At 39.6% G+C, this 18,700-nt stretch overlaps 1 protein-coding gene across 2 annotated transcripts in view; it reads left to right on the plus strand.

Moving 5' to 3' along the window:
• tatdn1 (TatD DNase domain containing 1) overlaps positions 1–18,700 on the plus strand; it is a 76,714-nt gene that overhangs the window by 48,409 nt on the left and 9,605 nt on the right. For both annotated transcript variants that reach the window (XM_059979968.1, XM_059979977.1), the window contains 3 exons: positions 4,580–4,620; positions 9,910–9,986; positions 18,135–18,205. In XM_059979968.1, coding sequence (XP_059835951.1) covers positions 4,580–4,620; positions 9,910–9,986; positions 18,135–18,205 — 189 coding nt within the window. The remainder of the gene's footprint in view (positions 1–4,579; positions 4,621–9,909; positions 9,987–18,134; positions 18,206–18,700) is intronic.

The raw sequence follows: 18,700 nt of genomic DNA on the forward strand, positions 1-18,700 counted from the left end.
CTCCTAATCAGATCCTGTCTATCCAGATAATTATAAATACTATCTCTAAGAATACTTTCCATTAATTTACCCACCACTGATGTCAAACTGACAGGTCTATAATTGCTAGGCTTACTTCTAGAACCCTTTTTAAACAATGGAACCACATGAGCAATACGCCAATCCTCCGGCACAATCCCCGTCTCTAATGACATCTGAAAGATCTCTGTCAGAGCTCCTGCTATCTCTACACAAATTTCCCTCAGGGTCCTGGGGAATATCCTGTCAGGACCCGGAGATTTATCCACTTTTAAATTTCTTAAAAGCGCCAGTACTTCCACCTCTTTAATTGTCATAGGTTCCATAACTTCCTTACTTGTTTCCCACACCTTACACAATTCAATATCCTTCTCCTTAGTGAATACCGAAGAGAAGAAATCATTCAAAATCTCTCCCATCTCCCTCGGCTCCACACATAGTTGACCACCCTGATTCTCTAAGGGACCAATTTTATCCCTCACTATCCTCTTGCTTTTAATATAACTGTAGAAACCTTTCGGATTTACTTTCGCCTTATTTGCCAAACCAACCTTGTATCTTCTTTTAGCTTTTCTAATCTCCTTCTTAAGATTCCTTTTACATTCTTTATATTCCTCGAGCAATTCCATTACTCCATGCTGCCTATATCTATTGTAGACATCCCTCTTTTTCCGAACCAAGTTTCTAATATCCCTTGAAAACCATGGTGCTTTCAAACCTTTAACCTTTCCTTTCAACCTAACAGGAACATAAAGATTCTGTACCCTCATAATTTCACCCTTAAATGACCTCCATTTCTCTATTACATCCTTCCCATAAAACAACTTGACCCAATCCACTCTCTCTAAATCCCTTTGCATCGCCTCAAAGTTAGCCATGGCAAGAACAGAGACAATTAGTTTGTTTGCTTCCACTGTCCTTGATCAATTCAAGTTTTTCGTTTCCTTCCATAATTTAATTTCTTCATGCTGTCTGGAGAAGAAAAGATTTGAGTGCATTCTCTCTATCTATGCCATCATGGTTTAATATGCTTCTTTAAAACCATGATACATAGGAACAGAATTAGGCCATCTGGCCCATCGAGTCTGCTCGCCATTCAATCATGTCTGTTCCATTTCCCTCTCAACTGTATTCTCTCAACCTGGATGTGGAAGTGAAGGGATGGGTTAGTAAGTTTGCTGATGACACAGAGTTGTGGATAGTGTGGAGGGCTGTCAGAGGTTACAGTGGGATATTGATAGGATGCAGAACTGGGCTGAGAAGTCGCAGATGGAGTTCAACCCAGTTAAGTGTGAAGTGGTTCATTTTGGTAGGTCAAGTATGATGGCAGAATGTAGTATTTCTGGTAAGACTCTTGGCAGTGTGGAGGATCAGAGGGATCTTGGAGTCCATAGGAAGCTCAAAGCAGCTGCACAGGTTGACTCTGTGGTTAAGAAGGCATACGGTAAATTGGCCTTCATCAATCGTGGAATTGAATTTAGGAGCCAAGAGGTAATGTTGCAGCTATATAGGACCCTGTTCGGACCCAACTTGGAGTACTGTGCTCAGCTGTGGTCGCCTCCATAGAAAGGGTGCAGGGGAGACTTACAAGGATGATGCCTGGATTGGGGAGCATGCTTTATGAGAATAGGTTGAGTGAACTCGGCCTTTTCTCCTTGGAGCGATGGAGGAAGAGAGGTGACCTGATAAGAGGCGCATAAGATGATGAGAGGCATTGATCGTGTGGATAGTCAGAGGCTTTTTCCCAGGGCTGAAATGGTTGGCAGAAGAGGACGCAGGTTTAAGGTGCTGAGGAGTAGGCACAGAAGAGATGTTAGAGGTAAGTTTTTTACTCAAAGAGTGGTGAATGCGTGGAAAAGGCTGCCGGCAATGGTGGTGGAGGCGGATACAATAGGGTCTTTTAAGAGACTTTTGGATAGATACATGGTGCTTAGAAAAGTAGAGGGCTATGGGTAAGCCTAGTAATTTCTAAGGTAGGGACATGTTTGCCACAACTTGGTGGGCTGAAGGGCCTGTATTGTGCTGTAGGTGCTGTATTGTGCCTTTTCCCCGTAACCTTTCATGCCTTGAGTAATCAAGAATTTATCATCTTCTGTCTTAAATACACACAATGATCTGTCTCCACAGCCGCCTATCGCAACAAATTCCACAGATTCACCACCCACTGGCTAAAGCATTTCCTCCCCATCGCTGTTCTAAATGGATGTTCTTCTATTCTGATGCTGTGCCCACTGGTCCTACACCTCCCCACTATAGAAACCATTCTCTCCACATCCACTCTATCTAGGGTTTTCAACATTGGATAGATTTCAATGACATCACCTCCTCCTCATTCTTCTAAATTCCATCAAGTAAAGGCCCAGATCCATCTTGGCCCAGGCCCAGCTCCCTGTAGAATAACCCTTACATTCACAGAATCATTCTTGTGAACCTCCTCTGAAACCTCTCCAGCATTAGCACGTCCTTTCTTAAATAAGGGGCCCAAAAGTGCTCATAACATTCCAAGTGAGGCCTACCAGTGCCTTGTAAAGCCTCAGCACTCAGCATTACATCCTTGCTTTTACATTCTCGTCCTCTCGAAATGAATGTTAACATTGCACTTGCCCTCCTCACCACTGACTCAATCTGCAAATTAACCTACATGAAGGTTCTCAATTCGCTTTGCACCTTGGATTTTTGATTCTCTCCTTGTTTAGAAAGTAGTCTGTGCTTTTATTCCTTCTACTAAGTGCATGATCATACACTTCCTGACACTGTATTCCATCTGCCTCTTCTTTACCTATACTCCTAATCTATGTCAGGGGTACCCAAACTGGGGTCCGTGGCATTTAAAAAGTTGGGAACTCCTGCAGTCTCCCTGCTTCCTCAACACTACCTACCCCACCACCTATCTTTGTATCCTCTGTAAAGTTGGCCACAAATCCATCAATCCTGTCATCCAAATCTTTGACGTATAACATAAAAAGAAGTGGGCCCAACACTGATCCCTGTGGAACACCACTAGTCACTAGCAGCCAATCAGAAAAATCTCCGTTTATTCCCACTCTTTGCCACCTACCAATCAGCCAATGTTCTATCCATGCCAGTATCTTTCCTTTAATACCACGGGATCCTATCTTGTTGAGCCTCAAATGTGGCACCTTGTCAAAGACCTTCTGAAAATCCAAGTACACAACGTACACCAGTTCTCCTTTGTCAAAGAATTTCAACAGATTCATCACGCAAGGTTTTTTCTTAAGGAAAACTGTGCTGACTTTGGCCTATTATCATACGTCTCCAAGTTTTCAAAACCACATCTTTAACAATCAACTCCAACATCTTCCAAACCATTGAGGTCAGGCTGAGGCCTATAATTTCCTTTCTTTTACCTCCCTCAATTCTTGAAGAGTGGAGTGACATTTCTAATTTTCCTGTACTCCGGAACCATGTTGGAATCTATTGATCCTTGAAAGATCATTACCAATGCCTCCACAATCTCTTCAGCTACCTATTTTAGAACCCTGTCCATCTAGTACAGGTGACATCTACCTTCAAACCTTTCCATCCAAGCACCTTCTCCCTCGTAATAGCAACTGCACTCACTTCTGTCCCTGACACTCTCGAACTTTTAGCATATTGCTAGTGTCTTCTTTGGTGAAGACTGATGTAAAATACTTAATCAGTTCATCTGCCATTTCCTTGTTCCCAATTACTATCTCTCCAGCATCATTTTCCAGCAGTCCAAAATCTACTCTCACCTCTCTTTTTTCACTCTTTATATATATATATATATATATATATATATAGATATATATATATATATATATATGAAAAAAAGTTTTGGTATTCTCTTTGATATTATTGACTATTATACCTTCATATTTAATTTTTCCCTCTTAATGATATTTTTAGTTGTCTTCTGTTGGCTTTTAAATGTCTCTCAACCCTCTAACTTTCCACTAATTTTTGCTGTATTATATGCCCTCTCTTTTGCTTTAATGTTTGCTTTGACTTCTCTTGTAAACTGTGGCTGACAAGGGAATAACACTTCCCTTGTTATCCTGCTTTCGAATATTTCCTCTACTTTGGGATGTATCTATCCTTCGCCTTCCAAATTGCTCCTGGAAACCACCCACTGCTGCTTTGCCATTATCTCTACCAGTGTCCCCTTCCAATCAACTATGGCCAGCTCTTCTCTCATACCTCTGTAATTCCCTTTACTGCACTGTAATACAGCTCCATCTGCCTTCAGCTTCTCCCTCTCAAATTGTAGGTGATCACCCTTCATTCTCCTATTCCCCAAGGAAACATATCCTAACCTGTTCAACTTCTCCCTATATCTCAATTTCTCAAGTCATAGCAATGTCCTTGTAAATCTTTCCAGCACTTTCTTCAGTTTAGTAATATATTTCAGATAGCAGGTTAATCAAATCTGAACACTATACACTAGTTGCTGCCACACCAGCATCTCTATCAATACACCATAACCTAACAACTTCTATACTCAATACATTTAATGTATAAATACTTTAGACATAATCTGCAATAAAATTCTCAACAATTCCCTCTGTTTCATTTGTAGATATAGCGAAGAGAAATATGGATAGATGTGTTGGAGGCGTGGTAAGTGCTTGTATATATACCCTACCTATTATGGAGAATTAGCATGATTTGTACCTGTAATCAAATCTCACATGATCTCTCTTATGCAAAATGGCTCACAAGATCCGCAGAGAATCTTACTGATTTACTAAGGGGGAATCTAAAATTCACTTAAGTGAAATATACATATTGTAAAGTAATACTATGAAGTAAATTTTCCATTGACGTCATGTGAACTTTATCATGATCATTTGCCTCTTAAAACAAGCAACACAATGAAAATTAGATGAACTTGTAACAACAAGTCCACTCTGGCAGATCACCACCTGCATAGGAAATTTATCCTCTAGAATACAGAGCTCAGCACCATTATCAATCCCTAATTTCACTTCACAGAACCAAGTGTGTTTATTCATAATTCAAGCGGGCATTTGAGTCAATCACATTGGTACATTTGGCAAATTTCCTTCCCTGAAAGATATCTAACTTTGATAGAGACTGATGCTCCTTGTTTTCCACTTATCCCAGTCCATAGTTTTTACTTGCTATTCACTTTAGTAAATAGGGAACTGTGAGCTGTTGAATTAATAGAAACAGTGCACATAACTCCAGCTATTTAATTTCTGTGTATTACTGTATTAGAATCATAGAAACATAAGACCATAAGACATAGGAGTGAATTAGGCCACTCAGCCCATCGAGTCTGCTCCACTACTCCATCATGGCTGACCCTGGATCCCACTCCTCTTCCTTCTCGCTATATCCTTTGATGCTGTGACTGATCAACTTTCACCTTAAATATACACACAGTCTTGGCCTCCACCACAGTCTGTGGCAGAGCATTGCACAGATTTACTACTCACTGTTTAAAAAAATTCTTCCTTACCTCTGTTCTAAAGGGTCACTCCTCAATTTTGAGGCAGTGCCCTCTAGTTCTGGTTACCCCCACCATATTAAACATCCTATCCACATCAACCCTTTCTAGTCCTTTCAACATTCAGTGGGTTTCAATGAGATTCCCCCGCATTCTTCTAAATTCTAGTGAGTACAGGCCCAAAGCTGCCAAATGCTCCTCATATGCTAACCCCTTCATTACCGGAATCATCCTTGTGAATCTCCTCTGAACCCTCTCCAATGACAGCATATCCTTTCTGAGATAAGGGACCCATAACTGTTGACAATACTCCATGTGCACCCTGACTAGTGTTAATAAAGCTTCAGCATTATAAGACCTTAAGACATTGGAGCAGAATTAGGCCATTTAGCCCATCGAGTCTTAACCCCATTCAATTCTGGATGATGCAACCTGTAAATTAACCTCCTGGGAGTCTTGCAGAAGGACTCCTAAGTCCCTCTGCATCTCTGAAGTTTGAACCTTCTCCCCATATAGGTAATAGTACACACTATTGTTCCTTTTACCAAAATGCACTATTATATATTTCCCAACACTGTATACCATCTGCCACTATTTTGCCCATTCTTCCAATTTGTCTAAATCCTGCTGCAATTGCATTGCTTCCTCAGCACTACCTACCCCTCCATCTATCTTTGTATTATCCACAAACTTTGTCACAAAGCCATCAATTTCATTATCTAAGTAATTGACAGTGTGAAAAGCAGTGGCCCCAATACTGACCCCTGAGGAACACCACTAGTAACTGGCAGCCGACCAGAAAAGGCCCTCTTTATTCCCACTCTCTGCCTCTGCTGTCCATGCCAGTATCTCTCCTGTAACACCATGGGATTTTGTCTTGTTAAGCAGTCTCATGTATAACACCTTATCAAATGCCTTCTGAAAATCCAAGTAAATGACATCCACTACCTCTCCTTTGTCCACCCTGCCTGTTAATTCCTCAAAGAACTCAACAGATTTGTCAGGTACGATTTCCCTTTACAGAAACCATGTTGACTTCGACTTATTTTATCATTAGTCTCAAAGCTCATCCATAATAATAGACTTGACTTCTTTTCCAACCATTATAGGGCTAACTACATATAATTTCCTTTCTTTTGCCTTCCTCGCTTCTTAAAGAATGCAGTGATATTTGCAATCTTCAGCACAGATTGTTCCCATTTCAACCGTCCTTGTCCATGATGACTGATACTTATCTACTTTGATTCCATTTACTTAAATTAGGCCCATATCTCTATCCAAGTATCTGTTAAAATGCCTTTTAAACATTATGATTATATCTGCTTCCACCACCTGCTTTGGCAGTTTGTACCAAATACAGACAGACAGACATACTTTATTGATCCCAAGGGGAAATTGATCCCAAGGGGAAGCCGCATCAACCAAGAATAGTGAAGAAATATAGCAATATAAAACCATAAATAATTAAATAATAATAAGTAAATTATGCCAAGTGGAAATAAGTCCAGGACCAGCCTATTGGCTCAGGGTGTCTGACACTCCGAGGGAGGAGTTGTAAAGTTTGATGGCCACAGGTAGGAATGACTTCCTATGATGCTCAGTGTTACATCTCGGTGGACCAGCCCATCCCATGTGTGGAAATATACCCCTCAAAACTTTTATTACTTCAAAACTTTTTCAAATTTTGCCTCTCACCTTTAACTTGTGCTTTATGAAGGGCAGATCGTGCCTAACAAGCCTGACAGTTCTTTGAGGAGGTGACCAGGCATATAGATGAGGGTAGTGCAGTGGATGTGCTCTACATGGATTTTAGTAAGGTATTTGACAAGGTTCCACATGGTAGGCTTATTCAGAAAGTCAGCAGGCATGGGATCCAGGGAAGTTTGGCCAGGTGGATTCAGAATTGGCTTGCCTGCAGAAGGCAGAGGGTCGTGGTGGAGGGAGTACATTCAGATTGGAGGGTTGTGACTAGTGGTGTCCCACAAGGATCTTTACTGGGACCTCTACTTCTTGTGATTTTTATTAAAGACCTGGATGTGGGGTTAGAGGGTGGGTTGGCAAGTTTGCAGACGACACAAAGGTTGGTGGTGTTGTAGGTAGTGTAGAGGATTGTCAAAGATTGCAGAGAGACATTGATAGGATGCAGAAATGGGCTGAGAAGTGGCAGATGGAGTTCAACCCAGAGAAGTGTGAGGTGGTACACTTTGGAAGGATGAACTCCAAGGCAGAGTACAAAGTAAATAACAGGATACTTGGTAGTGTGGAGGAGCAGAGGGATCTGGGGGGTACATGTCCACAGATCCCTGAAAGTTGCCTCACAGGTAGATAGGGTAGTTAAGAAAGCTTATGGGGTGTTAGTTTTCATAAGTCGAGGGATAGAGTTTAAGAGACGTGATGTAATGATGCAGCTCTATAAAACTCTAGTTAGGCCATACTTGGAGTACTGTGTCCATTTCTGGTCGCCTCACCATAGAAAGGATGTGGAAGCATTGGAAAGGGTACAGAGGAGATTTACCAGGATGCTGCCAGGTTTAGAGAGTATGCATTACGATCAGAGATCAAGGGAGCTAGGGCTTTACTCTTTGGAGAGAAGGAGGATGAGAGGAGACATGATAGAGGTGTACAAGATATTAAGAGGAATAGATAGAGTGGACAGCCAGCGCCTCTTCCCCAGGGCACCACTAATCCGTACAAGAGGACATGGCTTTAAGGTAAGGGGAGGGAAGTTCAAGGGGGATATTAGAGGAAGGTTTTTCACTCAGAGAGTGGTTGGTGCATGGAATGCACTGCCTGAGTCAGTGGTGGAGGCAGATACACTAGTGAAATTTGAGAGACTACTAGACAGCCCTCTATTTCAGGCAATAACCTGGTGGATCGCTTCTCCACCCTTTGGTACCACATCATCCTTGAGGTGTTGCAGCATGACAGCCAGAACTATACACAACCTACCAAGTGCAGTCTGTCAGGGATGATGAAACTATGGCACGCACAAAAATTGATATACCCAAAAATTTTGTTGGCACATGGCATGCAGTGCTGCCCTTCTATTCTTTACACCCCACACATAATAAAAAGAGACATAATGATCATCTTTACTACCAGATAAGGCAGCAAATTAATTTTTTTACAACTTGACAGCAGTGAGATATTTTCAGAGCAAATGTCTCCCACCAGCTAGATGGTTGTGAAAACACATGACGTTGGATGATACCTTTTGAAATCTTCACAGATCAGGTGTGCACATCAATATTGTGACAGTCAATGGTTGAACCAGTTGACATTACTCTTGCTCTGTTTTTGATTCTGTGGCTTGTGACTGAGTAATGGATATTCAGTGATGATAATGGCAAATATTGTATGCACTTTAGCACCTTCGTGAATAATTATTTCGCAAACATTTATATTAGAAAAACTATGTTTTAAGATCATCAATTAGATATTAAGTTGTTTACCTTTTCCATTCTATCTTGTTCACAACACTGTATTCTGAGTACAATAACAATTTATAAAAGATGTTATTTTTCTATTGCCTCTCAAAGATTAATATTGATAACTTTTGAACAGATTTTCTAAAATGCTTCATTTATTTCAATCTGTCTCTTATACTTTTACTAATAGTAGAGCAATGAATAAGCAACAGAATTCAGTCTTTTTTCCTTTTTAAAAAGTCTATAATTATTGATACTAACTCATTAATAAATAATAAATCTCTCCATTGCACACAAGTTTTTTTTTCTTTATTGCCAATTTGGGCACATGTTCTTAAGAGGGTTTGCCATCTCTGGTCTAACCAGTGGTTTTGTACACTGTAAAATAGTATCCAACTCTAATGCTCAATTCCCTTGCTTATAAAGACCTTGAAATCTCTCATAAAGAAAATTCTTTTCTCGTCATTCTAATGACCTGCTTCCTCTTCTGAGGAGCTACAGATATGCAGCCCAAGGTTTTTGGTCATCATTGCTCCTAAAATCCCTGTCATTTATTTTATGCTAGAATTTGACTTCCCAAAATGTTGATCTTTTATTGTCTTTTCTTTCTTTTAATCTCACTGTCTGTAATTTCTGCCTTGCTTTCTCATTTTAAACATTCTTGGAGGTCTTACTGATAACCTGTGCAATCTAATCAACACTTGATTTTTGCTTTGTCTTTTCTTTCTTTTAATCTCACTGTCTGTAATTTCTGCCTTGCTTTCTCATTTTAAACATTCTTGGAGGTCTTACTGATAACCTGTGCAATCTAATCAACACTTGATTTTTGCTTCTGGTAATGTGATCTTGGTGTGCTACCTGAATCTGTAAGGGTGGATTCAGAGTAACACATTCACACTAGTGTATGCTCTCTATCCTACCTGAAAATAATTATCACTTGATAAAGCCTGGAAATATAGGGTTAGTGTATTTTAAAAGTGACTTGTTAATTTCACTTAATTATTTTAGGTGCATTCTTTTGATGGCACAAAAGAAGAAGCTGCTGCCTTTCTAGAAATGGGCCTCTATATTGGAATAAATGGCTGGTAAATTTGAGTGGTACTATGAACTTGTAAATATTTGTATTTTTTTCTCATCATGTTAGAAGCTAAAAAGTCTGTATTTTAATTAGTTTTATTCATCATTCTTTTGTTTTCAATATTAATATTTTTGTGGTCTAATTTAATATTCCTATAATTTGGAATTTTTGACATTTGTATGTTCTACCAAGCAAAGCATAAACATCTCTACTCTATTTCTACAATGTGATTATAGCTATTATCATAACTAGATCATTAACTTAAATATCATCTCTATCCCCATATATCTAAAATCATACTAAAAAGATGACAATTTAAATTGTAAACCAATTCCAACAGATTCCAGCAAGAACATTTTTGAATTGACATTTGACCTAGTGAATTTTGGAGTTATGTACATGAAGGCTGCAAGAGCCAATGAATTATGACACTGGAGATGCTAATGAACCAGTTTACTGGAGGAAAACCATTTTACCAGGCTACTGTAGTTGTAAGGTGGATTGGAAATGCTGATGTAGTAAGCAGTAATTTTGAAGACGACTGACAGAAATTTGTTTTGAGACAATGAACATAATTCTGACTGAGGTTATTGTTTGGGTTTGAAAGGGGCAAAAACTGATGGATTCTTTGAGAAATGACAAGCAGTAATATTTACTAAAATGTCAGTTTTTCACCAATATATATAATTAAGTTAGGTGAAAAGTAGGGAGCTGTATAGTTAAGTGTGTAGCTAGACTGAATGAAAGTGAATGCAGAGGGAAGTACACCAATTGGGTAAAGCACTGAAAGTTGGTGTTCAACAAGGGAATGGTAAGTTCACTATTTTTGAAGTCCTCGAGTATCTGTCCCAGAATTCTGCATTTCAGTCTACCCAAATGGTACCTGGGTGATATCATTACCTTTGCACTTAATAGCAAAACTGCCCTGAGCAAAATTAATGATGTCCTGTCTGGTAGCTGGAACTAACACGTAATGCTGTCAGTTAGATGTATGGGCAGTGTTACCTGTACACAGAGCAAGAACGACACGATATTTTTTACAGAATCATGTTAGTAACAGTACATATTGGCCACCTTATAGTCTAGAACTCCGAAATGGGAGAGAGGGCTCTCAGCACATTGGAGGCCCAATCGATTCATTGCGTGATCAATCAGCAGCATGTGCACATGCTACATTCTCACACTCAGCCGATACAGTTCAGGCACAAAGTAAGTGCTAGATATTAACAGCATACTAAATCATTTCTCAGGTCTTTCCAGCTGACAACTTAGAAACTTCTGAATTCATTTCTTTGAATAATCCATTAGAAATTAAATAACTAAATTAAACAATTGTATTTTAAAAACACTCAAAATTAAAAGAAATTGAATCATTTAAGCAAATACTGAAAAACATGAAAGCAAACTTAATGTATAAATTTTAATAAAATATCAAAATTTAATTTCATCTGTGGCAGCGCAAGCTGATAAAACTTTCAACATCTCCCAGCATTTTCCTGTCCAGTGTAGTTAGGGGATCTCGTGCTCTGCTTATCATTTGAATCTGGATGTGAGATGCTGAAAAAATGCTTCCAGATATAGTATTTGTATTGTTGTGCAAGTATAGAATCCATTGATTGAAAATAATGGGGGCTTGATCAAAAATTCTTGATCCATTGTGGTAGTATAGAGAATGAATGAAAAGGACTCCATTTTTTTGGCAGTAGAAAAATTCTAACAAGGTCATCAATCTGAAGTATTATTAACTGTTTGTCCGCAAGAATTGCCTGATCTGATGAGTACTTCGGATTTTCAGCATCTGCAGGTTTTGCCTGTTCAAAGAAAATTAAAATGTAGCTAAGCTTGAGGCATACAGAATCTGTACAGTTTGATGTAATTCATAATGAATAGATTATTCAACCCTCTTCCAGGCTGCTTTTAAAATTTTTTCATTGTTTACTGCCCCATTGCTGTCTTTCCCCTACACCTGGTCCTGATTCAGCAGTTCTTTCCTCTTTGCGATTTTAAGCTCGTGTTGGCTTCTCATCTGCCATCTATAAACCCTCTTAAGTACATCTCAGGTTATAAAGTAGCACATTAAACTCATAACAACATTCAGAAAACAATTTCTATATAGTAGATTAGGATCTATTTTAATTTGCTGTGGATGAGGGCGTAGTCAGCGAGGTTCATTTCCGAACTGACCTCAAGAAAATGATGAAATACTACAGTCCAGAGAGTTGCAGGGTTTTGATGTGGTGGCTCTTAATTAAGCAATGGCTACTTGTTTCCAAACAAATGTTGCATGATTTGGGAGAGAGGTATGGGTTTGAATGCTTCTTGCAGGTAAAGTGTCACCCTTCTCTTTCTAGATAATAGATCATTAATTTGGGAAATTTAGTCCAAGAAAGCTTCCTCTGTTGCTCTTGTACATCTTGATGATATCCTATACCACTATGTCAACACATTTTCAATATTTTTGAAAAAGCATTCTTTGTGCTCAGTTATGTAATCAATTATATTTGGTCTTTTAGTCCTGGTGCCACTGTAGTAATACACCATGTCCACAAGATGGCAGAATAATTCCACATTGTCTTTATAATGTACTTTATGACAAACTATAGGCATTCACAATGCCATTTGGGAAAGTCAGATATTGCCAAGACACTTCAAGAGTATTATCAAACCAAATTTGGTCTACAACTACAGTAGGGATATTAGTAGAGTATTGGAGTTTAAAAGATTAGTCAAAGGAGCATCTAAAGGTATGACTGTTTTAAGGAGCATCTAAAGGAGAGTATAAAAAGAGATGGTGGCAATCCAGAATTCTGGTCTATAAAAATAAAGGAATGACTGTTATAAAGAATACACAGGGCCAGAACTGGAAGAGAACTGATAGCTATGACTGATGAAGAGCTGGAGTATGTAACAGTTATGGGGAGGAGAAAAATATGTAGGTGATTTGAAACAAGAATGAAACTTTTAAATTGAGGTAGTATCAGAAACAAGGTAATTAAACATTGGGATTATTGGTGAAGGTGGTGTATTTGCTTCAAAATGGTTCCTTTCAGGCTCTAAAGATTTTAAGTAAAGAAGAGGTATGGAATGCTTGCCTTCATTGGTAAGGGTATTGAGTAAAAGAGTAAAGTAGTCATGTTGTGGCTCTATAAAACTATAGTCCAACCATACTTGGAATATTGCGTGCAATTCTGGTTGCCTCATTGTAGGAAGTATGAGCAGCACGCAGAAGAGGTTTATCAGAATGCTGCTTGGATTAGGGTTAGGGTATGAGTAGAAGGAAAGCTTGGATAAATTTAGGTTATTCTCTCTAGAGTGTAGGAGGCGAAGAGGATACCTGTGTTCTTGTAAATTAAGAGGCATGGATAGGGAAAACTATCTTCCCCCAGGGTTGAAATGTCAAACACAAGAAGAAGACACGTTTTTAAAGTTAATAGTGACAGGAGGAGCAAGTTTTCTTTTTACACAGAGAGTGGGATGGTAATGGAAGCAGGCAGCTTGGAATTTAAGAGGCTTTTAGGTTGACATGAATATGAATAGAATTGAAGGTACAGATGATAAACAGGAGGATATTTAGAACATAGAGCAGTACAGCACAGGACAGGCCCTTTGGCTCTCACTGTTGTGCCAAATCAGCTAAAAGGCAAATCAAAACCACCCTTTAAACTAACCCTTCTATATACATATCCCTCCATCTTCCTTATATCCACGTGGCTATCCTAATGCCTCCTAAAAACTTCAATGTATTTGTCTCTACCACCATACCAGACAGCACATTCCAGGCATCCATGATTCACTGAGTAATAAACCACATTCTCCTTGAACCTATCCCCACTCACCTTCAATGTACGCCCTCTGGTATTAGACATTTCAACCCAGGGAAACAGATACCCTCTGTCCTTTCTATCAGATCTCCCCTCAGACCTCTGGTGCCCTAAACAACCCAAGTTTATCCAGCCTCTCATGATAGCACGTGCCTTCCAATCCAGGCAGCATCCCGGTGAACCTCTTGTGCACTCTCTCCTTCCCTCAACGGCCTTCCTATAGTTGAGCAATCAGAACTGTATGCAATACTCCAGATGTGGTCTCAGTGAGTTTTATGAAGTTGTAACACAACCTCCTGACTTTTGAACTCAATGTCTTTATTAATAATAGTAAGTATTCCATAAGCCTTTGTAACCACCCTATCGACTTTAAAGGAACTATGAACTTGGATCTCAAGAGTTCTCTGCTCAGCAACACTGTTAAGGACCTTGCAAAGACTGTCTCCTTGATTTGCCCTACTGAGGTGCAACACCTCATTTTTCTGGGTTGAACTCCATCTGCTATTTCTCAGCCCATATTTGCAACTGATCTATATTGTGCTGTATTCTTTGTCAGTCTTCTATCTGCTATCCACATCTCCACCAATCTTGGTATTATCTGCAAAATTACCACCCACCCATTTACATTTTCATCCAGGTCATTTATGTACATCACAAACAGCAGAGGTCCCAACACAAGTACCCGTGGAAGCTCACTAATAACAGACCTCCAGCTCAAATAAGTCCCTTCAACCACTACCCTTTGTCTTCTTAATCCAAACAGCCAATTCGCCGCAGACCCCCTGCATCTTAATCTTCTGTTTACTAAAAACTATGTAGACAGCATCCACTGCGCTACTCTCATCAATCTCTCTCATTACCTTGTCAAAAAACTCAATCAAGTTGGTAAGATATGACCTATCCCGTACAAAGCCATGCTGAATCTCCCTAATTAGGCCGTAGGTCTCCAAATGCTCATATGTCCTGACCCTAAGAATTTTCTCCCGCAGCTTTCCTGCAACTGACGTGACTTTTACTGGTCTATAGTTCCCAGGATTTTCCCTTGTTCCCTTCTTAAATAGAGGTACATTAACCACTCGCCAGTCCTCTGGGACTTCACCTGTGGTGAGAGAGGACACAAAGATACTGGTCAAGGATCCAGCAAACTCATCTCTTGCCTCTTTCAATAACCTGGGGTAAATCCCATCAGGCCCTGGGGACCTATCCACTTTAATACTCTTTAGGAGTCCCAGTGCTTCTGGTCCTTGACCTCTAAATGTCCTAATGTATTTATACACTCAGCACTGATCTCCTGTAATATTTGGTACTAATTGGCACAAACTCAGTACTAACATCTGGTACAAATTGGCATGAAGACTGGCACATCATGGGCTGAATAGCCTGTCCAGCGCTCTATTGTTTATGTTTAAACAGCTTTTAAACATTTTCTCGGTTTACTCAACCATTTTTACCGGTATTTTCTCTAGCCCTGAAAATCAAATAAATCGTCACAGCCCCTAGTTTGTATGTTCCAAGGGTTGGTGATGTCAGTAGTTCTGAAATTTTAATTTTAACACATTTAATATTGTAATTGAGCTTGGGAATTGTAATTAACTAATTGAAACTTTAGGGATAATTTTCAGTGAATATACACAATTTAAGGACATTTTTAATAGCAAAATAATTACACGGGTTCATTCATTCATAGCGTGTCACACCAGACAGTCAGCCATTCTGGTCTGGCGCCTGATGTCAGGATTGGTCTCCTTTTGGATGAACTGGGTCATCGTATGAATGTTCCTGACTCTACCCTTGTTTTTTACGAGGCCGAGTGGCTAGCTCGACGCCCAACCCAGCACGGGTGGAAAGCATGCCCGGGGGGAGGGGGGGCCAACTGGTTTCGAACTTGGGACCCTTCGCTTCTGAAGTCCGGAGCTGATGCCACTGTGCCACCAGGTAATTACACAGGTAATTTTACATTACGCAGTTGACAACAAGGTCTTGAATAAATCCTTACAATGAGGAATCATTCCTTTAGTAGTTGAAATATCTAGACCAAAACCTCAATGTGACGTGTACGATTTTCAGCACAATTGCTTTGCCTTTGAAATTCATAAGTGAAAAATGACAAGCAACAAGAGCTTGAATTGGGAATAATAGTTCAAGCATTTCTTCTATTAACAATCTGTGGAGACTGTTTGGAGAGCACAAAGTCACCATGCAATTGTCAGTGGAAGAATGAAACATGTTATATTATTAACATGCAGTGTGCAATACAAACAGGAGAACACATCTTAAACATCACCTAAAACTGCACTATTTTCTGAATTATTAACCAGCTGCAAGTTTGTTAAGTCCGTTGCAAATTAGACCTCAGGGAACTAGCCATACGTCAGCAGTGGAACGTGTTGTGTGGAATTGTGATGCGCTGATCACTGAAAAGTGCATACTTTAGTGATTGCCCTGTTGAGTTTGCAGCATGACCAAGTTCAAAGCAGGGACCAAATACAGCAACAGCGTGCCAGTGGATGCTGAAGAAGGAGAGCAAATGAGAAGGAAGCCTGAGCTAAGAGAGCCTACTACTCCCCTCTGAAGTCTTCAGGAGCCACAGTCTTACCTCCATCAGTCAGAGCATCAGTGCATCTGGGTGCCAAGGATCTCAAAGGCAATGACTCCAGGCATCTATTAATTTCAAGAGTGCATCTGCAAAGTCAGGAAGTTATGTTGCACCTTGGCCACATCTGAAGTATTGCATACAATTCTTGTCACCTCATTATAGGAACGACGTGTGGAAGCTATGGAGTTAGAAAACAGGAGATTTATCAGGATACTATCTGGATTAGAAGCCAACCCTGAGCTATCACTGGAGTCCTTCATTGGCACCCTTTACAGGCATAGTGGCATCAGTTAGATACGACACTGGTTGGAATGTAGGTCATATACCCTTGTACTTTTCAGGTGCTTACTCATTTATCTACTTTGAAGCTGGGCCTTTAACAATGAGAGGGAAGAGTTTTGTGAGTGTTTTGCAGATTTGGTGGATAAGGGTGTGGGTGGGTGTGTGTTTCGGTGACCGTGATACTGCTTATCCAGATAGACAAGGTTTGCAGCGTCTCTACTGACCTTCACCAGACAGCAAAATCATTAAAATTCCTTTTATCCTTGTGAAGAGGTCTGAAACCTCAGTCCAGGTATTTAATTTCCAGCATTTTCTCCTATGGCTGCTCATCTTTCTGGGAAGGTCTCCTGAACACCTTTACCTCTTCCCCTTTATCCTAAATATGTTATCTTTTTCCCATAGAGTATTTTCCATTTCCTTCTGAAAGTTTCCAATAAATCAGCTTTCCCCATCTTTTCAGGCAGAACCTTACAGCTCATAGTATCTCACTGCTGCCTCCCCTCACCTTCTGGTTCCAGGAGGAAACATCTTTGCACACCTTTTTGGTTGAGAGAAAATCTGCAAGAACTAAATAATAATTTGACTGTGAAGAATGTTTTGTCAGTTAAACATTTTTAAAAATAAGCAGAATCCTTAATTTTTGTTGTCATTGTCAGTTTGCTCCTTTGATGCAATTCCTTTTACTGTTACTAATTTATCATAAATAAGTGACATGGAAAAAGTCCAAAGTATCAATCGAATAGGTTTGATCCAGAAACTCTAGAGAACAAACAGTACTTCATTTTTAGTCTCTGATGAATCCAGAGGTAGAGCGGGAGGTCAGATGCATTGACAACTGACCTGTAGTTCATCTGACTTTCACATTTCAATGCATGGGCTTGGAAGTACAAGACTAGCTGACTTGAGATAAGACCTTAAGACAAAGGAGCAGAAGTCAGCCATTCGGCCCATCGAGTCTGCTCCGCCATTTCATCATGAGCTGATCCAATCTCCCCTTTAGTCCCATTCCGCCGCCTTCTCACCATAACCTTTGATGCCCTGACTACTCAGATACCTATCAATCTCTGCCTTAAATACACCCAATGACTTGGCCTCCACTGCCGCCCGTGGCAACAAATTCCATTCATCCATATTCATCTCTATTCATTCATAGAGATGAATGCAATTTTCTCCCAGCTCTACCATCCAGAGAAGTTTGAATTTGCCTTACAAGTATCATAGCAGTTAGAATTGAATAATTCGGAACATCCCAAATAAAATCAAGAATCATACACAAAATGTTGGAAGAACTCAGCAGGTCAGGCAGCATCTGTGGAAATGAATAGGTAGCAGAGTTCCTCCAGCAGTTTGTGTATGTTGCTTTGGGTTTCCAGCATCTGCAGACTTTCTCTTATTTAAAATTAAAATTTTCTTTTCAATTAATTTTTCAGTTAAGTACAAACTTTATTTTTTACAGTTCTTTAAAAACAGAATCAAATCTTGAAGCTATGAAATCCATCCCAAGTGAAAGACTGATGATAGAAACTGGTAAGTTGTATTTCAAATAAAAACAGTAGGTGCTGTAAGTGATATGTAAGCTCATAGAGAAAGAACCAGGTTTATGTTGCAGGCTAATGATCTTTTTACAAGGACTGAGAAAGTAGATTTTTATATCTACTTGATTAAAGTGAGAAGATAAATATAAAGTGATGAATGAGAACAAGTTAAAAGAAATAAACTAATCCTGCTGGGGTAAAGGATGATTTTCAAGTGAAGATTTCCTGAAAAAACAATAATACAAAAGGAGAATATTGCTGCTTTTGGAAATCAGAAGTCTTAATTCAAGACATACATTAATGATCTGGATATTAATGTAGCAGGTATGTTGACTAACTTTGCAAGTGAATCAAAAATTGATCGTATTGTTGATTGTGAGAAATAATCATAGGTTCATCATCGTCGTTAGGTCGCATCTGGAATTTCCAGTTGGCGGGCGATTTCCCTCCATACCATTCTGTCCTGACACTTGTCATTAATGTCATT

Source organism: Hypanus sabinus, chromosome 1 (assembly GCF_030144855.1).
Source record: "Hypanus sabinus isolate sHypSab1 chromosome 1, sHypSab1.hap1, whole genome shotgun sequence".
Taxonomy (NCBI): Eukaryota; Metazoa; Chordata; class Chondrichthyes; order Myliobatiformes; family Dasyatidae; genus Hypanus; species Hypanus sabinus.